Source organism: Nelumbo lutea, chromosome 5, assembly GCF_056320005.1.
Source record: "Nelumbo lutea isolate HS-2025 chromosome 5, American lotus-T2T, whole genome shotgun sequence".
Classification (NCBI taxonomy): Eukaryota; Viridiplantae; Streptophyta; class Magnoliopsida; order Proteales; family Nelumbonaceae; genus Nelumbo; species Nelumbo lutea.
Window position 1 is genome coordinate 11,888,439 of NC_142688.1, and position 24,254 is coordinate 11,912,692.

Consider the following 24,254-nt stretch of genomic DNA (forward strand, 5'->3'; position numbering starts at 1 on the left):
ACAAAATTAGGACAATCTTACTAGTTCAACTTTAGATATGAGAGACACACGGTGCTCTGCTTCTACTGTGGCAAATTAGGTCATGAAGAACAACGATGCCTCAAGAAGTTTGAGAATGAAGAAAGGGCAAAAGCTAAAGGTAAACCATTTAGGTTCGAAGTAGCTTCAAAACCGAGACCGGGTGTCTATGGACCCTGTCTATTCGCTCCAAGTCAACCCACAACCCCCCCGAAGAAACCAAGATATATTCTCCTCGGTGAAAAAACGATTAGGGTGGCAAGGAAATAGATTCTGAGGAAGGAATAGTGGCAATCGGCTGGGAGGAGAAACTTCAAGATGATCGAGCTGGCCTTCTTCGATGGAAACATCTCCGATGAACTCGCCGGCCGGAAATGGTGTGGTACAGGAACATGGAAGCCACAACGGTGAGTGTAAGGACATATTCTTGAGGAATGAGTTTAGGCCTACAGCTAAAAGCCAGGAAAGCTGACCTAATTCTACACAACCAGGCAGTCACTCGACTCTACAAATGAAGAGCTCTGTGGACAAAGGGAAAAGTATTCTACAAGAAAAGCCTATCATGATCAGAGAAAAGACAAACCCAGCAGATGGAAAGGCTTCTCAGCAACTACACCAGTATGAGGTTTCCTTGAGATTGTCCGAGGTAGTCAAGTCTCCTAAGTTCATTCCAAACGGGCTTGTCATCACCCAAAGAAATGAGAATACCGACAAAAAGGAAGTGTTATCTACTGAACACGTGGATAGTGGTGTTAGCCAACAAACAAATCCAATATTTGTGGAGAATATTCCAAGCCCAATGAATATTGATGGCTTTACCCCGAGAGAGGATAAAATGGTTAATCCTAGGTCCAAAGCAAAATTGTTGGCCCAAGCTAAGAGAACTTTAACCTTTGAAGCCAATAATGCGACAACCCCAAGAAATAACCAAAAAAGAGCTAGAATAGAAAGTCCAAGGCAGGGAGAAGATGAACCAGGAATAGAGAACCAACCAACAAACCCTACGAGTCAGGTACAACCCCTCTACTTTCAAACAATACTTCTTTCCTGTTGTCAACTCTCAACTTCCTAGGAGGAAAGAAGAAAAGGAGTAGACTTAAACCATTCTCAAAATCAAAGGAAAAAGGATAGTACTTCACCCACATCTACCCAGAAGGTACCGTTTAGAAGACTTTGGAGTCTTCCTAACAATGAAACATGTGATGAATGTTATACCATAACAATCTCAAAAGATTCAAGGGTTTAGGTGGCTGTCCCAAAACAGCCCCATGGGACCAAATGAAGCACCTTGCTTGGAGCTGTCGAGGGATGGGAGATCCCCAAACAGTTCGAATGTTGCAACATCTAGTCTTGAGAATGAAGTAGAGGAAAAGAAATCATAGAAGCTCTGAACCAAATGGCTCCGTCATAGGCTCTAGGGTCGGATGGGCTACCTAACTTCTTCTTTCAAAAATACTAGAATATAGTTGGCAATTCTATGGTGGGAGCAGTCAAAGAGTTCTTTAGAATTGGGAAACTTGATGCAGAATTGAACTCTACCTTGATCACTCTCATTCTAAAAATAGAGAACCCATAATTCCTTTCATAGTACAGACCAATCAGTCTTTGCAATACCCCTTACAAAATCATTGCAAAGATTCTAGCAAATAGGCTAAAAATTGTACTCAATAGGATCATTAGCCCCAACCAATTAGCCTTCATTGCAGGACACTAGATATCAAACAATGTACTTCTCACACATGATTTGATATATACCATGAAGTCAAAATCAAGTAAGAAGTTCAAGGCCATAAAGTTGGACATAATGAAGGTGTATGATAGGGTGGAGTAGCATTTTTTGGAAAAAATTATGGAAAAGATGGGGTTCAGACAGATATGGAGAAATTGGATTATAGAATGTGTTAGAACAACGACCTACATAATTTTGGTTAATGGCTCCCTTGGTTAGAAAATAACCCCTTCGAGAGGCTTGAGACATAGTGACCCGCTCTGACTGTTCCTCTTCATCCTAATTTCAAAAGCACTATCAGCCAGTCTCAACACTAAGCTCAGAGAAAAGAAGATAATTGGGATCTAAGTGAACCACTATGCCCCGACTATTACCCATATGCTCTTCACAGATGATAGTTATGTTTTTTCCCTAGCAAACTTAAAAGAAGCTAAGGATATTTTGGAGAGCCTTGAGCTCTATGAGAGAGGTTCCAGTGTCTTCTAGCCATTGTGCTAGGAATGAGATTAACCAAAAATCTTGGGAATTACCTTGGCATGCCAACTGAAATCCAGAAATCTAGATCAGCTACCTCAAAATTCATAATTGAAAGGGTCTTGCATATGATTCAAGGGTGGAAAGAAAAAATTCTCACTCCAACTGGCAAGGAAGTGCTCCTGAAATCAGTAGCATCGTCTCTTCCCATCTATTCAATGTCTTGCTTTCTCTTACCAAGAATGGTGTGCAAGGCCATATCTAAACTGCAAAGGATGTTTTGGTGGGGAAGTAATAATCAAGAGAGGAAGATTCATTGGATTCAGTGGAAGATAATGTGTAAAAATAAAGGAGCAGGGGGATTGGGTTTTAGAGACCCTCACAACTTCAACAAGGCCCTCCTAGCTAAAACTACTTGGAGAATTATAACAAACCCCAACTCCTTACTCACCCGTGTCTTTAAAGCCAAATATTTTCTAGAAGTGAGCTTCCTCAATGCAAAGGCAAGAAGAGGTTGCTCATTAGGGTGGAAGAATATATGCATGGGTAAGAAAATTCTAACAAAATGAGTCTATTGGAAGGTAGGAAATGGTAATAATATTAAGATCTGGTTGGACCCATGGAGTGAGAATTTTTTCTTTCCACCCTTGAATCATATGCAAGACCCTTTCAATTATGAATTTTGAGGTAGCTGATCTAGATTTCTGGATTTCAGTTGGCAAGCCAAGGTAATTCCCAAGAGGCTTCTCATTAGGATGGAAGAATATATGCATGGGTAAGAAAATTCTAACAAAATGAGTCTATTGGAAGGTAGGAAATGGTAATAATATTTGGTTGGACCCATGGATCCCCTCGATTACAGGCTTCAAAATTCCCCTAAACTGCCCTCCTAACTGCAACTTGGAGGTTGTGGCAGATCTCATTGATCCAAATACCAAGAATTGGAATTCAGTAGTTATTCGAAGCCTCTTCCCCCCTCCCATAGCTGAAGCTATTCTCAAGATTTATATCCTTCTCAGGACTATCAGTATCTCATTGATCCAAATATCAAGAATTGGAATTCAGGAGTTATTCGAAGCTTCTTCCCCCCTCCCATAGCTGAAGCTATCTCAGGATTTATATCCCTTCCCAGGACTATCAGGATAGAATTTGTTGGTCTTTTACACAAGGGGAGAGTTCTCTGTTCGATCAGCCTACTGGGTCACAAATTCAGCTATGGATCCTAACTCAGAAGAGAACCCCAATAACTTGGTTAGGGGAAATAGTATTTGGAGGTTTTTATGGAGTTTAAAGTTCTTGCCAAAAATTAAGTCCTTCGTGTGGAGGGCCCTTCCAAATGGCCTCCTAATTAAAGAATTACTAGCTAACCGAATTCTTGCACTCTCATCTACTTGTCCTGTGTGCCAAGAAAGCTCTGAGTCGATTGAACTTGCCCTTCTGTACTGTCAATCTGTTCTGCCAATCTGGTTTTCCTCAAATCTGAACCACAGAATGGATGAAAATAATCCAATAACTATAAAAAATTGGTTCCTTTCCTAGATTGATAATCAGAGCCTATGCAAACAAGAGAATAACTTGTTATGTTCTCAATTCTTCCTAATTCGCTGGGCATTTGGCTTTGTAGGAACAAGTTTGTTTTTGAGAATATACTAACTGATATCCACCATTCTCTTGAATTCATAAACAGCCTATGGAAGGAAATCCTGGAAACACAATAGAAAGTGGAGAACCCTCCCAAGCCTCAAAGTCTTAAATTTCAAAGAGCTAATGTCACAAAAGGCTACAGTGGTGTGGCTTCTCATTGAACAAATGAAAGCTTTTTTATAGGGCATTTGTGCAGGTTTTGGTAGCCTTATTATTGACTATTCTATAAACTTCTTAGCAGCAAAGGCCTCAACAAGTCCATAGATCTCATCCCTTTTTGCAGAAGCTAATGCTCTTTTAGAAGGTCTTCGACTAGTTAGATCACTCAATCTTACTTCTCTACAAGTTTTTTGTGATTGCAAGCAGTTGGTGAAGAGTTTAAGCCACCCCTATACTCCGTGTTCGAGTGACCTGTGGTTTATCAAGGAAGACATAAAGCAGGAATTAAATCTTTTTTATTCAGTTATCTACTCTTTTGTTCCTAGAACTTTTAACTCTATAGCCCATGCTCTTGCTAGTAGTGGCACTCCCACTGGCAAATGGGTGGGCACCCCCCCAATTTGGTTACTAGATGTTCTATATGTTTTTGTTGGAAATTTAGATCACCTGCGCTCTAATGTCTTGCCTTTTTAATGAAGTAATTTTGTTTATTACTAAAAAAAAAACAAAACAAGTCAGATCAATACGTTGAGGTCATGTGCAAGTCTCTATAATGGAGATTAATTGGAGTGTTTCAAACCATTCACATTTGTTTTGTTTTCTTTTTTTATGTTTTTTTGTCTCTTGTGCTCCAACCCTCTCCTTCCTCTCCCCTTTTTCTCTCCTGCCTCCACCCTCTACCTCCTCTCCACTGGTCAGCTTCAATAATCCTTGTCGGTAACTGTCAATTTCCACCATTGTCTCTTTCTCTCTCTCTCTCTATTTTCTTCGTCTTTGTCTTTTTAGAAATTCCATTTTGAGAGTTTAGGACATTCATAACATTAAGGTTCTATATCTTACCTCATTTGTGGTGTTGCCCTTGGGTGTATAAGGTGCTCAAATTTGCAGTAGTACCATAGAAAACCATTTTAGTAGAAGAAGATGAAGAGAACAAGGTGTGGGAGAGAGAGAGAGAGAGAGAGAGAGAGAGAGACGATGGTGGAAGTGATGATTACCAGCAAGGACTACTGAAGCTGACCAATGGAGAGTGGGTAGAGAATGGAGGTGGAAGAGAAAAAGGGAGAGGAAGGAGAGGGTTAAGGTACGAGACAACAAGCAAAATAAATAAATAAATAAATGCAAAAAGTTTGAAACACTCCTCAGTCTCCATTAGAAAGACTTGCACATGGGAATGGCCTTAACATTGAACTGATGTATTTTGTTATAAGTGGCCCCACAGCCTGCTAAACAACCAAGGGCATTAGCTAATCCAAACATGTGTTTTGTAAGCACATTCAATGAGCACTTGGAAATTTTTTTGACACTTGCCCCTTAAAATACCTCCACTCTACCATTGAAAAAGATTAAAAACCACTTTTGACAGTTGTTTGAATATTTATCAAGTGTTCATTGGACATGATTACCATATTGTGGCTACTAGATCTGGTCCCATCAAATTATGCGCGAATTGAACAGTCCAACCATAAAGCCAAAAAGAAAAAAGAAAAATATTTTCTTTTAGTGTAATATAAGCACAACTTACAATTCATATATAGGAGAATATCATACACAGCGCAAATTTCTTTTAGTGTGGGGATAGTTATATTTAACCCCTTGAACTTTCATATTCCAAAACTTTACCTCTCTCTATGGATGGGGCTTCGTGATAAAGATAAAATTACAAAAAAATTCACTTGATCTTTTGTATTTACATATCTTTTTTATTTTTAAGTAATTTTTCCGTTTTTATTTGTCAGTATTTTTTGTTATAATTCCTATATTTTATGCAACTTCCCACTTTTTCTCTTTATTTTTTATTTTTTGTTGTGTTTTATCAATTTTCAACAAAATTATCTCATAAAATGATATAGGGCAACTTGAAGCTTTAGAAATGCTTAAACATGCCATGGTTTTCAAAACAGGACCGGACTGGATGGTTGGACCAGAAAAATTGGGAATCAGTTTGTTTTACCCCAAAACCGCTTTTTGGCCAAAAGTTGTTGATTTGATCAATAAACTGCTGACTCGAATGGTCAAACCATCAACCCGGACAGTAGTTTTTTGGCATTTTTTATTTTTTCTATCAGAGTAGGCCATCTATTTGGACCAACGACCAGACCATTTGACCCAAAAACCGGACCCCAAAACAGTTTCCTGTCCAGTCTAATTTTAAAAACCTTGAAACATGCACATAGCGGTCACATGAGATTTTTTTTTTTTTTTGTCAATTGATGGAACACATATGGCGGGGGCAAAGTGCTAGAGTCTGGGTCTTTGTTGGTTTTGTTTAGAAAAGATAATTCATGTTTTTTTTTTTTGAAAATGATGATATTCAAAAACAAATACACATTTAAAATTTTGGAGTATAATTATATGATTGGGGAACAAGAAGCATATGCATAGCCATATATAGTTATCGGTTTCAGTACTTTTGAAAACAGGGAACACCTATATAATAATTTTAAAATCAAATGGTTTTGATTTAATTTTTGAAATTCAAAACAAGAAAAACAATTCAGATTGGAAATGGAGAGTACCCCTAAATATATCCTCCGTTTTAGTTGCTTTTATTTATGTTTTCACATATGAGAGTGAGACGGTGTAATTACTAAAACAGCACTCCTGTGAGTTGTGAAAGGACGCAAACAACCTGTTGGACACATGAGCGTATGGTCAAAACCATTTGTGAGAACTGAGAATTGGCATCCCACCACCCACTTTTGACGCAATATGAATATTTTCCATGATTATCAAAAGCTACACTTTACATATTGGCATGCGAATAAGCTATCATCAGAATTTTGCATGAGTTAGGGTCGGATTTTTTGTCTTTGAACTGGGCTTGGGCCCCAAAGATAAAGACATTTCAAACTTTTAGGCTAGGCCCTTAGGGGGTTCAAGCCTCGTTCAACCACACTTACATATATGTATGTACTTGCAATGCATATAAACAAAATATATAAAATTCTTATTTAAAAGCTTAAAATTTTGGTAACTAATAGATCTATGCAACATTTTAATACATTGAGTTTAAATAATAGGTCTACTTGAAATTGTTTGACCAACACGAACCTGGGCCCAACCTGAGTATATTAAATTTCACTTTCGGTTGGGTTAGGATTGGATTTTCCATTGGACTTTGGCCTTAGGCCCAACTTGAAACCGATTGAGCTTACACAGCTTAGCTCTCTCCGTTTGACTCGGTAAAGTTTGGCATTGGTGGCGTCTTTTAATTAGGGGTGCTCACGGTTTGGGAGCTTTTTTTTTGTGAAATGAACTAGTAGTATCTGTTTTTGGAAAACTGTTAATTGGAACCGAACCAAAATCAGTCAGTTAACCGACAGTTTGGTTCGTCGGTTTTTTGTTTTTTTTTTAGTTTATAATATTTACTATAATATACATAAATATATAGAAAATATATAGAAAAACATGTATACCGGTCGGTTTGGTTAATTGCCGATTTTTTAAATTGATTAACCGAAACTGAGCCGATACCTTTGGTTTTTTAGAAACACCGAACTCACCTGTTCAGTTAACCAATTTTCAGTTCGATTTTGGTCAGTTTGGTTTTTTAGTTTTTTTTATTTTTTTGGTCACTCCTACTTTAAATGTAACAATCAAGGGTGCAACTTGAGTAGCTCGGTTTGAGATTTTGTCAAAAATTGAATTGATACAGGCTGAAGCCCATGTCTAAAGAAGTGTAAAATGCTAACTCGGGTCAATCCCAATTGCACTCTTAGGGGCTGCCATGTCAGAAAATAGTTGTCAAATACCCCCTTAATAAACATTATTATGATGGAAGAGACAAGAACAAAAATAATAATAAAGGTTGAGAGTTACTTTGGTTACATTGTAACAACCATGCACTAACCAGCCCCATCACAATAATTAACACCACAAAAAAAAAAAAGATAAAATATTTATCTATAACCAACATGAGTCAATAGATGCACAAATTTCATCGAAAGTTGTAATTCTAGTTAGATAATGGAAAGGGTAAAGAAGTATGCTTCCGAAAAAAAATGAAGAGTATGGATAGATTTGAGTCGAGCCAAGCCGAATAGTATTAGGCTCGAGCTCGGCTTGAGACTGCTCTACAAGGCTCAGGCTCGAGTTCGAGCTCAGCTCGATTCAAAGATTCATAAGCTTGAGCTCAATTTTGGGGAAAATTATTTTATAAAAATAAATAATTATATATAAAAGTATTTTTATTTGATATTTAAATAATTAATAATTATAATAATTTTATTACTTATATATATATATTCAAGCCGAACTCCAGTATGCTCGAGCTTGGCTCATTTAATAATTGAGCCAATGAATTGGACTCGAACTAGAACAGCTCGTGAAAAGCTAGACTCATTACCACCCCTAAAAAAGAGTAAAGAATTAATTTATTTTTACTCACTCAGCCTATTTGGTAAAAACTACTTCCAGCCGTTTCTTATTCTCTTTCATTGAATCACGAATTAATGTTGTTTTCCTTCACATTATAAATATGGAAGTGTCATTTCTTGTTATATAATTTTACTTTCTTTTTTTTTTTTTATTGTTACTCTTGGTTAATTAATTTCTTATTTAGAACAAAATAAGAAAATGGCGATATAATAATTATTTCACATGCTACTAATCAATGCAATTTATTCACTTCTTTGATGGTGAAGTTTTATTTCAACACTTGAAATTAATAATCATTTGTATCATTATTGCTTTTTAACTAGACATAATTGAAGTGAAACTATCAATTGGATAAATGATGAAAGCTATTAAGTACAATTTAAAACTCAAATTCTCTGTGGTTGAGGAAAACTATTTTCTTTATTAACAAAATGAGAGATTAAAAATGTGAATTTATGAATTCTTCCATTATGAGATTTCTCTTTAATTACCAATGGAGAGAGGTCAAGGATTACTGAACTTACGAGGGAATTCACATAAGCACCCTGAAACACTATCACTTAGCGACACATTTGGAATATCTATTGTAGGAGATGTTGACTTCGCAGTATATATATGGGATACCGTACGTACATACCATTCACATAATTTAGGTAATATATGTTCTTATTGATGTAAAAGCGGAGGTAAAATGCAAATATATTTTCCATCAACACAAATGGTGGGGTCACATATCAAACCATCATGTGGAATCTACACATGACCAGCCCCCTCTTCATTCTATTTTCCATCAACACAATGGGAAATATGGCTAAAATTTTCGTGTTCTACTTATTTTCCGTTGTCAAAAATTTTCAAGCTGAGTGCAGACATCACATGAAATTCAGAAATTGTTCTTATGCCTCAATCCAAACACGAACAGCATTACTCCATTTTAATTTGTAATGTGCCAATTGATGGTTGGTGGTTCAGTTCATAAGTTTTCTGACTAGTTATAGCAGAGATATAGATTAAGGCTGTATTTAGCATTTCTTATTTGAGGGATTCATCTCCTTTTTGCACTTAAAATGCCTCTATGAACACTGAGCTTTTACTTGTAAAACGTAGAAGTCCATAAAATGAAGAATGTCAAATGCAGCCAAAATCCCACTGTAACTAGAGTTAAGGGGTTTTGACTTGTGGATGGATTCCCCCTTTCTTTTTTTCCCTCTTTTTCATTGGTTTTTTTTTTTTTATTATTTTTAAGAAAGAAGATGAATAGTAAAAATCCAACTCAAAATCAAATAAAACTGAAAAGTTAAGTAAATAAGAAATTGAAATATCATATAAAATTAAGATTTTGGGTTTAATTTATAGATTCTGAACTTTGGAAGTATATTGACTTCACGTATAAAAGTAGTACGATCTTTGATCCATTTCACCAAACTCTTTTTTAGGAAAAGATGCGATACATTGAGTCTGAGAACTCATGTTTTACCGGGTTGAAAGAACTTCAATTGTTTTAAACCATAAAAGGGTATGAAGTGGGAAGCTTAAAAGGACATCTATGGATGGGAGATAAAAGTTTTGTTCGTCACCAGATTAAAAAGCAAGAGTGTGAAACCATGCATGGGAAAGATGAGGAGGGAGAGAAATTAAAGGGGTGTAAAAGATTCTTTTGATTCTCTGCTTTGATTCTTTTTTTTTTTCTTTTTTTCTTTCTTTCTGGCTGCGCTTGGTTATAGTGCAAATTTTAACTGTCCAAATGTTCAATTATGTTTTCATTTCTATGTACGTAATTATGATTTGCATTACTATTACTATACCTGATGTAATATTTGTACCTTTTGCTTATTTTGCACTCATTATTCATATAAATTTTGCACCAAGCACCTTCCTCCTTGAATTGTATCTCATACAAAGTGGGGACCACATCATCTTCCATCTCACCTTACTCCTAAAAAACTGATAACCCTCCTGGCATCCTCCTAGCTACCTCCGTTGTTCTCTTTCATTTTAAGTGGAGGTCGCTTCTTTTTATTTCTCATCACATTACAAACAAAACTAGAAACTAGATCTAAAGCAAAATTATGTCAAAATTTATACATTTCATCTGTCCTTTTGCACTCCCATGAATCTACAGCAATGCAAATGAAATGAAATTTGCATCACAACCAAACACAGCCTTAGTTGTATGTAACTTGTAAGTGGTACGCCCTTGTAAAATTAATTCACATACATATGGAAATATGGAATGGAAGGTAGTGACTAGTGAGGATGGGTGTGATCGTGAAACAAAGTAGGAAACACACCATGCCGTTTCCTAAAGCACCTTTACGGGCTTTTTTTACCTTCTCTCATCTCTGCGTCGCCTTTAAGCCTTTAAGCCTTTAAGCCCATATCCTGCCTTTCTCCTTCCGCTAGACGTCCTTCTTATTAGACGATATATCCCTCCCACACTCCCAACACACTCGCATTTTGATTTTACACTCACGTGGTGCGATACCAGTACCACCCCGTAAAAAGGCAAAGCGTAGAGCACTAGAGCTCTTGGGGTATGAGTATGGTTTCAAACTAGGGTTAGGGTTTTATTTTTTATTTTTTTCATCTTTCGTATCAAACGAAATGATTGCACGAACATAGTATACATATAATATTGTTTGTTAGGGTTCGAAAGATATTCTATTTCCATTCCTCTTTTGCTTTTCTTTTTAGGGCCTTCTGATCTCCTTCTCAGAGAGTTCATCCATCCTCTCGCTCTCCCTTTTTTTTTTCCCTCAAAACACTTTTTACAGAATTTTCTTTCTTTTCTTTTACTTTTCCATCTCCTAGTTGGTTTTAATAACAAAAGCTAGCAAAGAAATGGAATAAAGAAAGAAGGGTCAAAGCAAGCAAGAACACTTGAAATGGCCTAGTCAAACTTCAGATGAAACTTTTCTTCTAAGGGGCGTTGGATTGAGACAAGCAAAGCAATAAAAGAGACAGGTCTTTGGGCAAAGTGGTTTTGCTTATCTAACAGTCAAGCACTTTCCCTCTTTCTCTTTCTCTCTGATTTTTGGTATTCCGTTTTCAATGAAACGAAGCTTGGAAATAAGTGAAAGGATGCAGACCAGAGACAGGATCCAAAGAAGGTTTTGAAGGGTTTCATCAGATACCTAAAGTTGGAAAAGGCAAAGGTTTTCGTGATCAGAGTGAGAATTAGAGACGCCTCTGACGGAAACGTTTCACGAGTCAAGACCACTAACCCACGGTTTATTCAGTCAGCCTTCCTTATATTTCGAGCCTCTCTCTCTCTCTCTCTCTCTCTCTCGCCTCGAGCTTACTTTGCCTAAAATGACGGTTTATCTAAATTCCAAACGAGAGAAATTGAGATCACCACCACCTCCATCATGCAGCATGAGAGCCTTTTCCATACCCTTAAAACTTAGTACACTCTTTTTGACAATAATAGTGGTAATAATAATAAGAATAATGGCATGCAGGAATCTGCGATTAAATTTCCAGGACGAATTTATCATTTGGTGTCAGCTTCTTTTCTTTTCTTTTTTTATTTTTATTTATCATTTTTTTCTCACATTTGAAGGTATTCGCTAGATGTACGTATCCACCATTAATTAGATCAAAGCAAAGAAACCCCTAGAGAGAACAGACAATGAGCCAGCCTGAAACTTCACCAGCTTTTTCACCGTAGGACTTATACGCTAAGAGAAGCTTCAAGAAGAATTTTTTTTCTTTCTTCTCTTTCTCCCTCTTAGTCTTTTCTTTCAAGTCTCTACTACTACATTAATGAAACTGGAAGATCAGAAAGAGGACAAGAAATAAAGACACTCCCAAGAAGAAGAATAAAGAAAAACCGAGAAAGATAATGTGGATGACATAACTTGCATTTTTGTTCACTCTAATCAAAACCAACCTGCATTCATGGCTGGGGAACAACAAAATACCGGATCAAACTTATGTACAGAACACCCACTTACACACTCAATCAACTGTCAGACTCTCGGGCCCAGGAAAGAACATGACAATCAAACAAGAGAGAGCAAGGGAAAAGTAAAGAGTAGCTGAATCTCTTGATTAATGAGTTCATCAAAGGAATTAACATTGAGAGGGAGGCATAAGATTCAACCCTAAATCATCCTTGGCCAACACAAAACGAGCCTTGTTGGTGTCCATACTCGTGGGAAAAGATGTCTGTTCCGGGTGCAATCTCTTTTTGGAATGAAGAGACACACCAAACAGCTTCGTTCGACTATTACTGTTATTGTTGTGGTTGTTGTCGTCGTCGTTGGGTTCTTCGAGCACAGCTATAGAGGCATTTGAGGGAGTAGACGAGTTGAAAGAATCCATGACATGGGAAGGTTGCTTTGGGCTGGACTGGTAAAACCCAAGCAGCTGGTGAAAAGGCTTTTGCACCATCGATGTTGCAGGAAGGTTGGTGATCGGAGGTGTAGGAGTGGGTGAAGGATTACAGATGACAAGAGAAGAAGGATAGGAATTACTAGGAGCAACGGGCCTCACATGGTTCTGCACGAAGTAGATAATATCATTATAGAGCTTCTTCATGTGTGCGAGTTCGGACATCAACATGGAATTGCTCCTTCTCAGTCTCTCGTTATCTTCCGAAAGTGCGGACACCGAGTTGTTCCCGCAACCACCGCCGCCGCCGCCAAAAACTGAAGCTCCTCCTCTTGGAGACGACATCGGTGATGAGTCACACCAATTCGTTTGTTCATCTGAATCGGAAGGAGAGATGCTAACCCGGCTCGGAAATGGGAAGAAACCAGGGCCACCAATAGCACCAGCAGCACCGATCGGCGAATGCGGGTGGTGATGTGGATGATGGTGATGGCTAATGGACACTTGGGGTTGAGATGTCTTTCTTCGATGGATTTCGCATAGCAAGTGTTTCTCTCCTTTCTTGAAAAAATCGTTGGCGAACTCCCACCGGTCCGGGACAATCTTCCTGAAACCCTATTTTTGCAATAAAATAAAAAAAACCAACCAACAACAAGGATTAGTCGACGGAACAGTACTATCATCATGTGTGTGCCTCTGTGTGTGTGTGTGAGAGAGAGAGAGAGAGAGGAACGTACGTAGGTGTTTAGCTGACGGACGAAGCTAGAGAAATTGTTGTGCTTGAAGTAGTTAGGAAGGAGATCGCGAGCAAACTCGGGAGGACGCCAGACGACGAAAGTGGTGCCGTCTTCGCCCCAAGAGACGATATGATCGGTGGTGGGATCATCGACGAGTTGGTAGGTTTTGGTGAGGAAGGGAGCTGGTACAGATTTGTGAGAGTCTAACGACAGTAAGATGCCTTCACAATTATCTAGCATAAGAGCCATGAAAGAGGTGTGGAAATTACTTGTCGTCAAACAATGACGCAGAAAGAAAAGATAAAAAAAAAAGCTGTTAAAGAAGAGAAGGTTAGTTTGTAAGCAGATAGAGCGGGTGAGAGAGGATGATGGTACCGTGAGAGAGAGAGAGTGGGAGGGGGGGGGGGCTTGATGGGTAAGTGTGCGTGCGTGGGAGTGGGAGTGGGGAAAAATTATGTTGTAAAAGAAGGGAAGGGTTAAGGGAGGTTGGGTTATGCGGTTGTTGTTTCTTTCCTCGGTTTTGTAGTGCGAGAATATGTGTCTGTCTGTCTACGACTGTGAAAGAGGGGAGTTTCAAGACAAACCCGTGACCGTCTCTCTCTCTCTCTCTCTTAACTCGATCCCGCTCCACAGCACAGCACTCTCACCCCTGCAGAGGCAACGTACTGCTCCTTACTCAAATTATATCTCATCTTAATTCTGACTCAGAACTCTACCGAGTCTACTAAACTGGGAAACTCGCGGATCAACTCGTGGGTTATGTGTTGATTAATAAGTTAAGTTAAAATTCTATAAAATGGAAATAACCAGATGAATTTCCGAATCAATTTTATATATTGATTCCTACTCGGTTTGATCTCAAATTTTGACTTAACGAAATAACGATGACCCCTATTCTCTACTGAGCTTCAGCTAATCAACCCAATATATAACTACCGCCCCCCCCCCCCCCCCCCCCCCCCCGAGGGTTGTGATTGGTGTTTAGACTTAGAAGAGATTCCGGTGTAACCGGTTACAGGAAATTTGAAATCATTTACGTACACTGATGGGTATAGGTACAAATATCACCTGTAACCACACCTGCCGGTATGCCTGTAACCACCAATCAGAAGACTGCGACTCGGTTACCTTCTGGAGAAAATGAGACAGTGTGATCACGATATATCATCAGGATAAAATATATTGAATCATTCATAAGCATAATTTTAAACCCCTAATAACACTGATCATAACCCCACCCGTGTATTCTTAGTTAGTTTGGGCCCACACGTAGATCAAAGGGTTCTGATTTGCTATTACAGAAGATTCATGCGACCATGGGTCATAGCAATTCTACATGGGGGATGGGCCGGATGGCTCCCCTCCAATTGAGGCAATATTAACTATCCCACAGTCCCACTTTAAAAATATACTATATTGGAATTAGGGTTGGTTCCTTTTTGGAGTAAAGTGGAATTCGGAAACTGGGGAGCTTTTAAGCCTTCGAGTTGACATTCCATATTATCCCCCTATCTCTCTCTCTCTCTCTCTCACTTCTTTTGCATTTAAATTTTGTTTGAAGAAAGCAAAGAAAAATCTTCCTTTCGGAACCCTGAAATTAGACAAACATATATAATATTTATGTAATGTATGGGTAGATGCAGTAGTAGTAACAATACGGATGGGAGAAAAGAAAAAAAAAAAGATATTTTTGGGTTGGTGACTTTTGTGTGGGTGGGTGGGTTGGCCTCATGGGCGTGGATTCACGTCAAACGAGTGTACTCTTTTTCATTTGTAGCTTTGCTTTCCTTTTATTGTTTAATCCCCACCAACCTGCACTCCCCACACTTGGAATCTCATCATTTTCTACTTACACATATATAGATACATCGAACACCGTGATAAGATTTAAAGCCTTCTTCTCCTTCTACTACTACTTCTCTTTTTCTTGTATATTCCAAACTTCAATATCGCATAGATATGCTCTCCAGCTCCTACCTTTACTGAAACACTAGATGGATAGATAGCTTTAGCTTACCTTTCCTTTTCCTTTAGGGCAGGCTCACCTATAGGGCTCCTCTCGGCTCGGCTTGATTGGCCTTCTGGTCCAGGTGATTGAATTGAATTATTGCGCCCAAAAGTTTCCATGAATAACTGAAAATGCAGCCTTTTTCTTTCTCGTAATTATCCAAGAAAATAAAATATTTATATTAGTTTCGCTTTCCCTGTACAAGAAATGACATGGAGGCCTCAAGTGGGGACATGATGAGATGGACCAGTGCTCATCAAATGACTAAATCATGCCTAATTATTTCTCAAAGATACCCAACTGATTATTATTATCATGTCTTCACTACTTAATTTTTAAAATAAAAGACAAGTAGTAGAGTAAAGTAATTTGCACCAGTCCCAATCCTTCTAGTTTTCTTTCATTATATTTTCCTGAGAGATGGTTTCTTTTGGTGGGTCTATTCAGATTTTTCTCTAGGCGAACTCTTCTTCGTGTAGCCACTACATAGACGATGATGATGATGATGTAGAGATTTGTGCCATATATCCGGTGCCTCCTCCACCATCACTTATTCTGTTTTAAAATCCTAATTCCCATGCAATGCTGCTCTTCAGAATATTATATATCATTTGAGAAATCATCAAATGAAATGATGAAACTATATTCATGTAGATGGCCCCATGTACTTAAGACAAGCCTTGGATGATAATCATAGTGATGATGATTTGAGAAAGCATCTTAAGAAGATTGTTCTTAATTGGTAGTAGATTTGGAAAAAAGTTGATCCAATCTACGAATCCGATTCAACCCAACCCGAAAAAATAGGGTTAGGGTTTCATATTTAACTACTTGAATGTGAGAATGAACCAGTTCAACCTAACTCGAAAAAACTGGGTTGGGTTGGGTTGGGTTGGGCCATGGGTCAGCCCCTGACCCGATTGTCAAGTCTAATTGGGATTATTTATACATTGTTAGAATTTTTCACTCTTTAATTTTTTTTTCTATGTAGTCTTTACTCTTTATTGTTTATTCTTTAAATTGTTAAATGTTCAAGTTTTTTTATTTTATATTTAGAATTTTAAGGCTAATTCCTTTAATTTTGGCATTTTCATGTAGTTTTTTCTTTATTTTTTTTTTAATTTCACTTATTTTTTAGGACGACCCAAATTGACCCATGGGTCAACCCTAACCCGAACATTTAGGGTTAGGGTCTAGCATTTGATAACCCAACCTGAAATTCAACCCGACCCGAAATCAACCCAAAGTGTCTTGACCCAACCCGAACTTGACCCACCCAACCCAATTGCCAGGTCTAATTGGTAGTAGAAAAGAATAGAGATAAAGGAAAACAAAATGAACTCAAGTCTTGGAATGGTTGTCTATTCACTAAATGTATGTAAATGTTTAATAGCTAATGGTCTTTCCTTGTAGGAATGTGCCATTAAGACCCCGTTTACTTTTCGGTAAATTATTTGCCCGAGTAAATACAATTATTTGGGTAAGTTTTCCTTGGGAAACACTTACCCAAGTAAATGTATTTACCCATATTCTTTTATTTTTCAAGTAAAAAAGGAAATGACCATTTTAGCCATAAAGATTCATTATTAAAAGAGGCATTTTTATCCCATTCAAGTGTTGGAAACTTTCCCCGCAGGTGAAAAAGTTATTTAATTACTCACCTATAAGATGGGTATCACTTACCCGGGTAAGTGACAGTGTGATACTTGGTCAATGGAAACCAAAATACCATTGACCTACTTTTTCCCCTCTCAAAATCCAAAAAAAGAAGCCCCTAAGAACCAAAACATGTTCCTGTTGCTTTAAATAAGACAAAACGGTGAAATTATGTGAGTCTAATAATTTTGTGAATTTTGTGAGTGTGTAAGTGTATATGAGAGAGAGAGAGAGACCTTGAACCAATCGAAGTAGTGACCCTCCTTATCTTTCCGGGTTTGGTTCACATAAATATTTAAGAGGGTGGTCAAATTTGGTTCCAGACTAGTTCTTAGCTAACTAGCCTGCCAATATTGGACCTGTTTAATGAAGACCCCAGTATTACTAGCTAGGGAACCTGGGCTACTCAATTCTGGTAGAACATAGAACCATGTTAATGAACATTTTACTGAGAGTTTCCCTGACGCCACCCGCCTCCTTTATTACTGCTGCTACATGATATAGATAGTATTTATATATCCCCAAGTCTTGACGCTTGTTACCTTGTTTGTGGCGGGATACAAATACAACCCCATAAATAGTTTTTCTTTTACTATGTTAAAGGAGGAATACAGTGAAAAAAACAAAACAAAATAAGCCAATTGATTTGAAACCAAGTTCCAAAACAATATGAGAGAGAGACAGAGACATTGCATCATGCACGTGATAATGCATTAGATGAAAAATATAAGGCATGTGATAAGCTTCAATTCCCGATATTCAATTATAAATATATTAGAAAGTTTGGTTCCCGGCCACGACGGCCAGTCTGAGAGTCTGATATCAAAACCTTCTAAAACTTCCTTTCCTTTTCTCCTCTTCCCCTTCTATTTCCTTCTCCCACCTTCTTTCCCAGTTCAGACTTCTTCACACACCACACCCTGCCCCACTGCGATGTTACAGACATGCAGCGGCAGCGGCTGACAAGGGGACAGTTTCCCTGATGGGTTTTGTTTATACTATTCTCGTGATCCTTGTTGTTTGTATATTAACTATCTCTCTCACCACTCCAAGCACCATCTGTTTCATTACTCCCTAGTCCCTACAATAAATGCACAGCTCCTACATCATATCATCAAATCTCAACCTTTCATTTCATTTTCCTAACATAGAGAGGGGGTGGGGGTTAGGGTGTCCATGGATTGGACTACACTAAAAACATGTACATGTACAATACAGACATAACTGGTGAGGAAAGGGAGGGACAACTTACAACTATATAGGTAGGTCATTCATATTTCATCAAGCTAGCAGTTGCTGGTGTCATTCTATTGGTGTGAATTCCGAATTCTCCTTGTAATTTAACGTATTAAAGGCATCAAGGAAATGGGTCCATGGATTTGACTAATCTGATAACTAGATGTGCATGTGCTCAGTGATTTTATCTCTCTCTCTCTCTCACACACACACACACTATATATATATATATATATATATATCATACAACGTAATTCATTTTTATATATTTTAAATTTTTCTATCCCCAGCTAGGCAGCTTAGTCCATCCATCCCTATTCCCCTATTCCCTATATGTGTTTAGTGTATGGTGAGAGAGAGAGAGAGAGAGAGAGAAAGAGGCCCACTGTTTACTGAACTAATGACAAAGGCAGCTTCACAAGTTGTCCGGAAGCAACTTTCACAGACCATACAAATTAAAGCCCACCACCACCACCAACTCGCTTACACGCAGAGTGAAGAGGAAGAGCCAAGAAGATTCTATTCTAATTTCTAAAATGCAGTGAAGGGGAAGTGAACCCACACCTCCACCACCTCTCTCACTCTCTCTCTCTCTCCTCACATGACCACCGCCAATTGCTTTCAAGCCTCAGCAGTACTAAAAACAAGCAGGTAAATACAAAGATTGAATAAATCTCAAGTAAAAAGAAGAAAAAACAAGGAAAAGAAAATCCAAACGAGGCTTTCAAGGACAGACAACTTAAAAACACAGAGCTGATACGCAGAAAATTAATTAAACCAATTTTTTTTTTTTAAAAACACATGACAACCGTCATATATATATATATATATGACTCATGCATCTCTCCCCCTCTGAGTTCTGAACTCTGAAGATTCCACACATATATATATTTATTTAATAATAATAATAATAAAAATAACAACAAATAATCTAGAAATATCATCTCCAAAAGGAATCAATCTCTTTATTTTATAAGACAAGCTACAAGGTTCTTTCTTCTGTCTCTTCTCAAACTCTCTTTTGTCTCTTTATCTGTCCGATCTCATTCATTTGCACGGCGAGAAACGCAAACACCCACCCTTATTTATATTATATTTCTCTTCTTACTCTTACACACACGCAAACTGACATATTTATCTCTCTCTTTCTCTTTCTTTCTCTCTCTCTGGAGTGAGTGAGTGTGTCGGTCAAACATGTTGAACCTCCTCTGCTGCACACGGTGTTTTTTGTTTGGTTTGGCAAAAATACGGTCGATTGATTTTAAAACAAATAGTTATGGGTTCACGAGGAAATGGCAATTTGATATTAATCGACCAGACAAGAGACCCGTTTGTCTTTCGACTACGTGACCAAAGCTTTGCCTTCTCAGTTGTTCCTATTGACGCCTCTGTCCCTCGATAATTGAGTAACTGTTGTTTCATGGATATGAATACGTACACAATTCTTTTCCAGGAGATTCGCTGCAACCAAAAGGAGTGAATTAACAGATGTCGATCTTTTTTGTTTCATTTTTTCCCTTTCTTTTTCGAGGGTCGGAAACCGTCTAACCCGGACCCGTCTCATGTCAACACGTGGAGGATGCTCGCATGTAAACCTTGTTTGTCACCAGCATGGTAGGTCGGGTCAATAATTTTCACCCCATTTCAGTAAGCTTTCTTCAGTTCTGATCACTTTCTGCATCATAAGAATTTTTTTGATAAAAGCAGCCCAACAATAAGAGCTCTGTGTATGGCGTTCTCAGTGCCAAGAATTCAATTGATTGAAATGGAGAGAGAGAGAGAGAGAGAGAGAGGAGGGAGATTCAATCCCTTACCTACGCAAAAATACAACGAATTAATAATTAAGGATAGAATAACACTGTAAATATTTGTCCATGGCATATAAGAAGAGTACCTCTAGCTAGGCCAAGAATCATATGCTATATGATTCAATTGATTTTTTTTTTTTTATGTATATCAGATAAAGAATTGAACATTTTTTTCGGTAAAACAATGAATTCAGAATCCTAAAATAATATCCTGATGAGTCTAGATGTCTTGCACTTTTTCCCCTACACTTCCATATCAGTCTGTGATTAGTGTTCGTTTCTATCTTACGCTCATACAATGGATATTTATCCACAATTTGACTGCTCCATTTGGGCCTTCAACCCGCTCAACCCAGTTAGGACAGGATTTTTTGACAATTGATCGGGTTTGGGTGGGAGACTCTGATCGGGTTTGGGTTTGTCCATCCTGTGCCGACTAAAACTCTTTCTCTCTCTCTCTCTCAAAGTAAATATAAAAATAAAAGAAAAAAGAATTTTACAAATAAGAATGACCTGAGCAGAATGAATCAAATTTGGGGATTTCGTTCCCAGCAAGAATGGGGATAGGGTTGAGATTTTTAGCCCTTGGGTATAGCCTATAGGGCAAGGTACCCCTTTGCCATTCTTATTAATGGGACATCTTTGACATAGCACAAATCCAGTTTAGCGACATTTATGGCTGTACCCTGTACTTTGTTAGGGGGGGCTGTTTAACCAATAATAACGACCCTTATCAGCCCTGCGACCAAGTGGTTGTGGACTTGTGGGGCTTTGATGGTATCACGTGGGGTGTTATTATTTGTTAAATATCCCTCACACATCCATCAGGTGCAGCTAATCTGGACTCATTACAGTCTGATTTTTTATTTTTTATTTCCAGACTGAATTGAAATGCAGGAAAAAGTGTAGGAGAACTGAATTGGCTTTGCGAATTTACCCCACCAGGATGGAGTCGGATAAAAATGAAATTTATAGAACTACTGTAAAATATATGCAATAATAGGAAGTAATCTTTTATCTGTCTCTCTATACATAAAATCTATACCTCTTGCTGTTACTAGGATGGTTATAACGCACTGTAACTTCACGAATTTTCTAACTTTCCTCTGTCAGAAAACTATTCGAAATTTTGTAACTCTTCAATAATAAACACAAAAAACTAGATCATGCGATCATGAAGATCTGTACAATAAACACACACATACACACACAAAAAAAAAAAAAAAAACTAATTACATTACGTGCCCATTTAGATTTCAAAAACATATATACTAACTTTTGCATTATTATTTTGTTTATAAGTATGATCATGATTATTTAATAAACCATGAATTTGTGCATTCAAATGCTATAAAAATAAATAAAACGCAGTCCTTTGGTTTGGGAGTTGTTTCAAAACTTATTCTTGTGATTTTTTTCCTTCTGTACTATGCGGTTAAAGTTGGTCCATGGTTTTGAAAATAATAATACAATTTAGGCTCAGTTTGGAAGGAGTACAAAAGCAAATATGTAGAATGCAAAATCATGTATTTTTGTAATAATTACAACAGTATTTAAAACTAACATAATTTTAATAATTTACGTTAATTTATTGGGAGTTTAAAAAATTTAAGCATTTTTTTAATAAATTGTCATAATCCTACAAATTTTTGAATTTAATGTTATAAGGTTACATTAGTAAAAGGTCCTGTCTTTTCTTGTTTCCAAACGTACTTGCTCTTAAAATTTGAGAAAGGTTCTTCTGTGAGAGAAATTTGACAAAAAGTTATTTTCTGTTTGTAAAACTCAAAGTTTATTTTTTGTGTAATTGATGGCTTTTCGGTGAATGGTTTTATAGACCAACTTTATCCAATATCAAAAGTATTATTGAAAGATGTGGTATATCCTTTTGTGAGAATAACTTTATAGCATGTTATCCCATCAAATAGTCACTCCCTTTTTCTTGCTACGGTATTTGTCCATTCTTTGTTAGTTTTTTCTCTTTTTTTTTTTTTTTAAATTAATTTTCAGTACAAAGTGAACGTTTTGTCATTTGATAAGTTCAGGTACTTTTGCTTAGCGTTATGTGGGAATTGGAGATAGAGTTTGGACCACAATCATTTTTGGGCACATGAACTCTTGGGTTTGATGCCGCTTAATTTGAGTGAGTTTCAAATTTGTAGCTGTAAATTTGGGATATTTTCAACATTATAAAATATTTTCCATTACTCTGTCTCTATTAATGTTTAGAGTTGAAGGATAATTAATCTCATGCAATGCATAGATGCAAAAAATAATTATTCTCCTTCTAAAATTTGTTTTGATTGAACAGAAACATCTGTAACTCCCCCCAAATTAGAAAGATACAAATATGGTATTTGAAACTTTGTATTTACACTCTTCCCAAATTACAAATACAAAGTTTTGGAATACAACTATATATACAAATATAGACTGAATAGATTTGTATCTACACTCTTCCTAAACAGAGCATAAGAGAAGAGAAGAGTGATGACACAATAATTCAGGAAATGCTTTATCACGATACGTAAGCGTTGCATCACATCCAAGTAGAAATAGTTTAATTTGGGTTCCCCTTATCACCGGTGTGGTGTGGAACTTGTTAATCAGGATGCGTCCTTATTCCCAGGAGTCATGGTTAGACCCTACCAAACTATCCAAAGTAAGATTGGGCCACGTATAGCATTTTCAGGCTTTTAGGTTTTCTCTGGCTAGCTTGTGTTTTTTCCCTTAATACTTACAGCTTAAATTTTATAACTTATTAATATTATTTTAAAATTATAACAAAAAAATAGTAAAATTTTATTTGTTGTAAGTTGGAGGGTTAGAAGGGATAGGGGTAATAGACAAAAAAAAAAAAAGGATATGGGTCCAAGGAGTAAGTAATGCTTTAAAGCATCGATAAACAGATTAGAATGACAAGGATAGGAGTAATGCAGCTGAGTCCATATAGTTGGGCTAAGTCTTGGATGATGATGAACTGTTTCTCATTTATAAATTTAATTAAAATCTGAAGAGGAAAATTTTTAAATTTAATTAAGAGGCCAAATTGAAGAAGTCACTTAGATCCTATACATACGTGTATAAAATGCAAGATTCCCTCATTAAAAGAATAAGAAGAAGAAGAAAGAGGGAAAAAGAAAAAAGAAAAGAAAAGACTAGACTAGTCCATCCAGCATATTAAAGTTCCAAAAGAGCTTCTACACTAAAGATGATAGTTGGCAATGATGACCTACATAGCTTCCAATCAGAAAAGCTAACTAATTTTAACACACTTTAGAGATACATAAAAAGGAGAGAACAACAATGGGTGTCTTTTCTCCATTATCCTTCTCTCCTTCTTTTAACTAGATCTCTCTATACATATATATTTCATTTATCCTTTCTTCAATTTGCCATAAATTAAAGTTCATGGCTTTGTTGAAAGACATGGAATCACATTTACGTGAAAGGTGAAAGGAGAAGACGACGTTTGTACGGTGTCCTCCCAAGGAAAAAGGTGTCAAATATGCATAGAATATACACCTGTTTTGTAGGTGTCACGGTGTCTCGCTGCACTGCAACCCACTTAGAGTTGAGGGGTTGAGGAGGCTATATTATATTATATTAAATTGTCCTCAAATTGGAAATGGGCCCAATTGCAATTGGTACCTTTAATTTTATGGGTTCATTTGAACCACAGGATTGTGATAATGATGGGGGCCGGCCGGATGTGGTCCAGAGGGCAGGCATGTGCAGTCTACGCAAGTCAAGAGCTCTAGCTAGACGTAGTAAACCTGAGTATGGATAGCAGCAAGCAAAAGGCAATTAAGTAAGGTGATCGATCGGATGTGAATAAAGACATGAAATGGTGGTTTGCATGTTTGGATAGCATGAGCATGAAGAATTCATCAGGGTCAGGGGGAGACACAAAGGCTGTTGGATCACATGCTCATCACCTTCTTTTCGTCTTCTCTTCTCTTCTTTTTATATCGTGCTCCAATATAACGTTAAAGAAAGGTGATACTGATACCTTCCCACAGAGATAGAGAGAGAGAGAGAGATAGAAAGAAAAACCCACCATTCAAGGCTGC

General features: G+C 37.3%; 1 protein-coding gene across 1 annotated transcript; it reads right to left on the minus strand.

Moving 5' to 3' along the window:
- Positions 1 to 12,226: 12,226 nt before the first annotated feature.
- Positions 12,227 to 14,353, minus strand: LOC148850357 (heat stress transcription factor B-4-like). The gene is made up of 2 exons (XM_088943333.1): positions 13,474 to 14,353; positions 12,227 to 13,351 (listed from the first exon to the last, which is right to left on the minus strand). Exons 1-2 carry the CDS (start codon positions 13,720 to 13,722, stop codon positions 12,476 to 12,478), a joined length of 1,125 nt encoding a protein of 374 aa, XP_088799459.1. The 5' UTR covers positions 13,723 to 14,353; the 3' UTR covers positions 12,227 to 12,475.
- Positions 14,354 to 24,254: the final 9,901 nt, after the last annotated feature.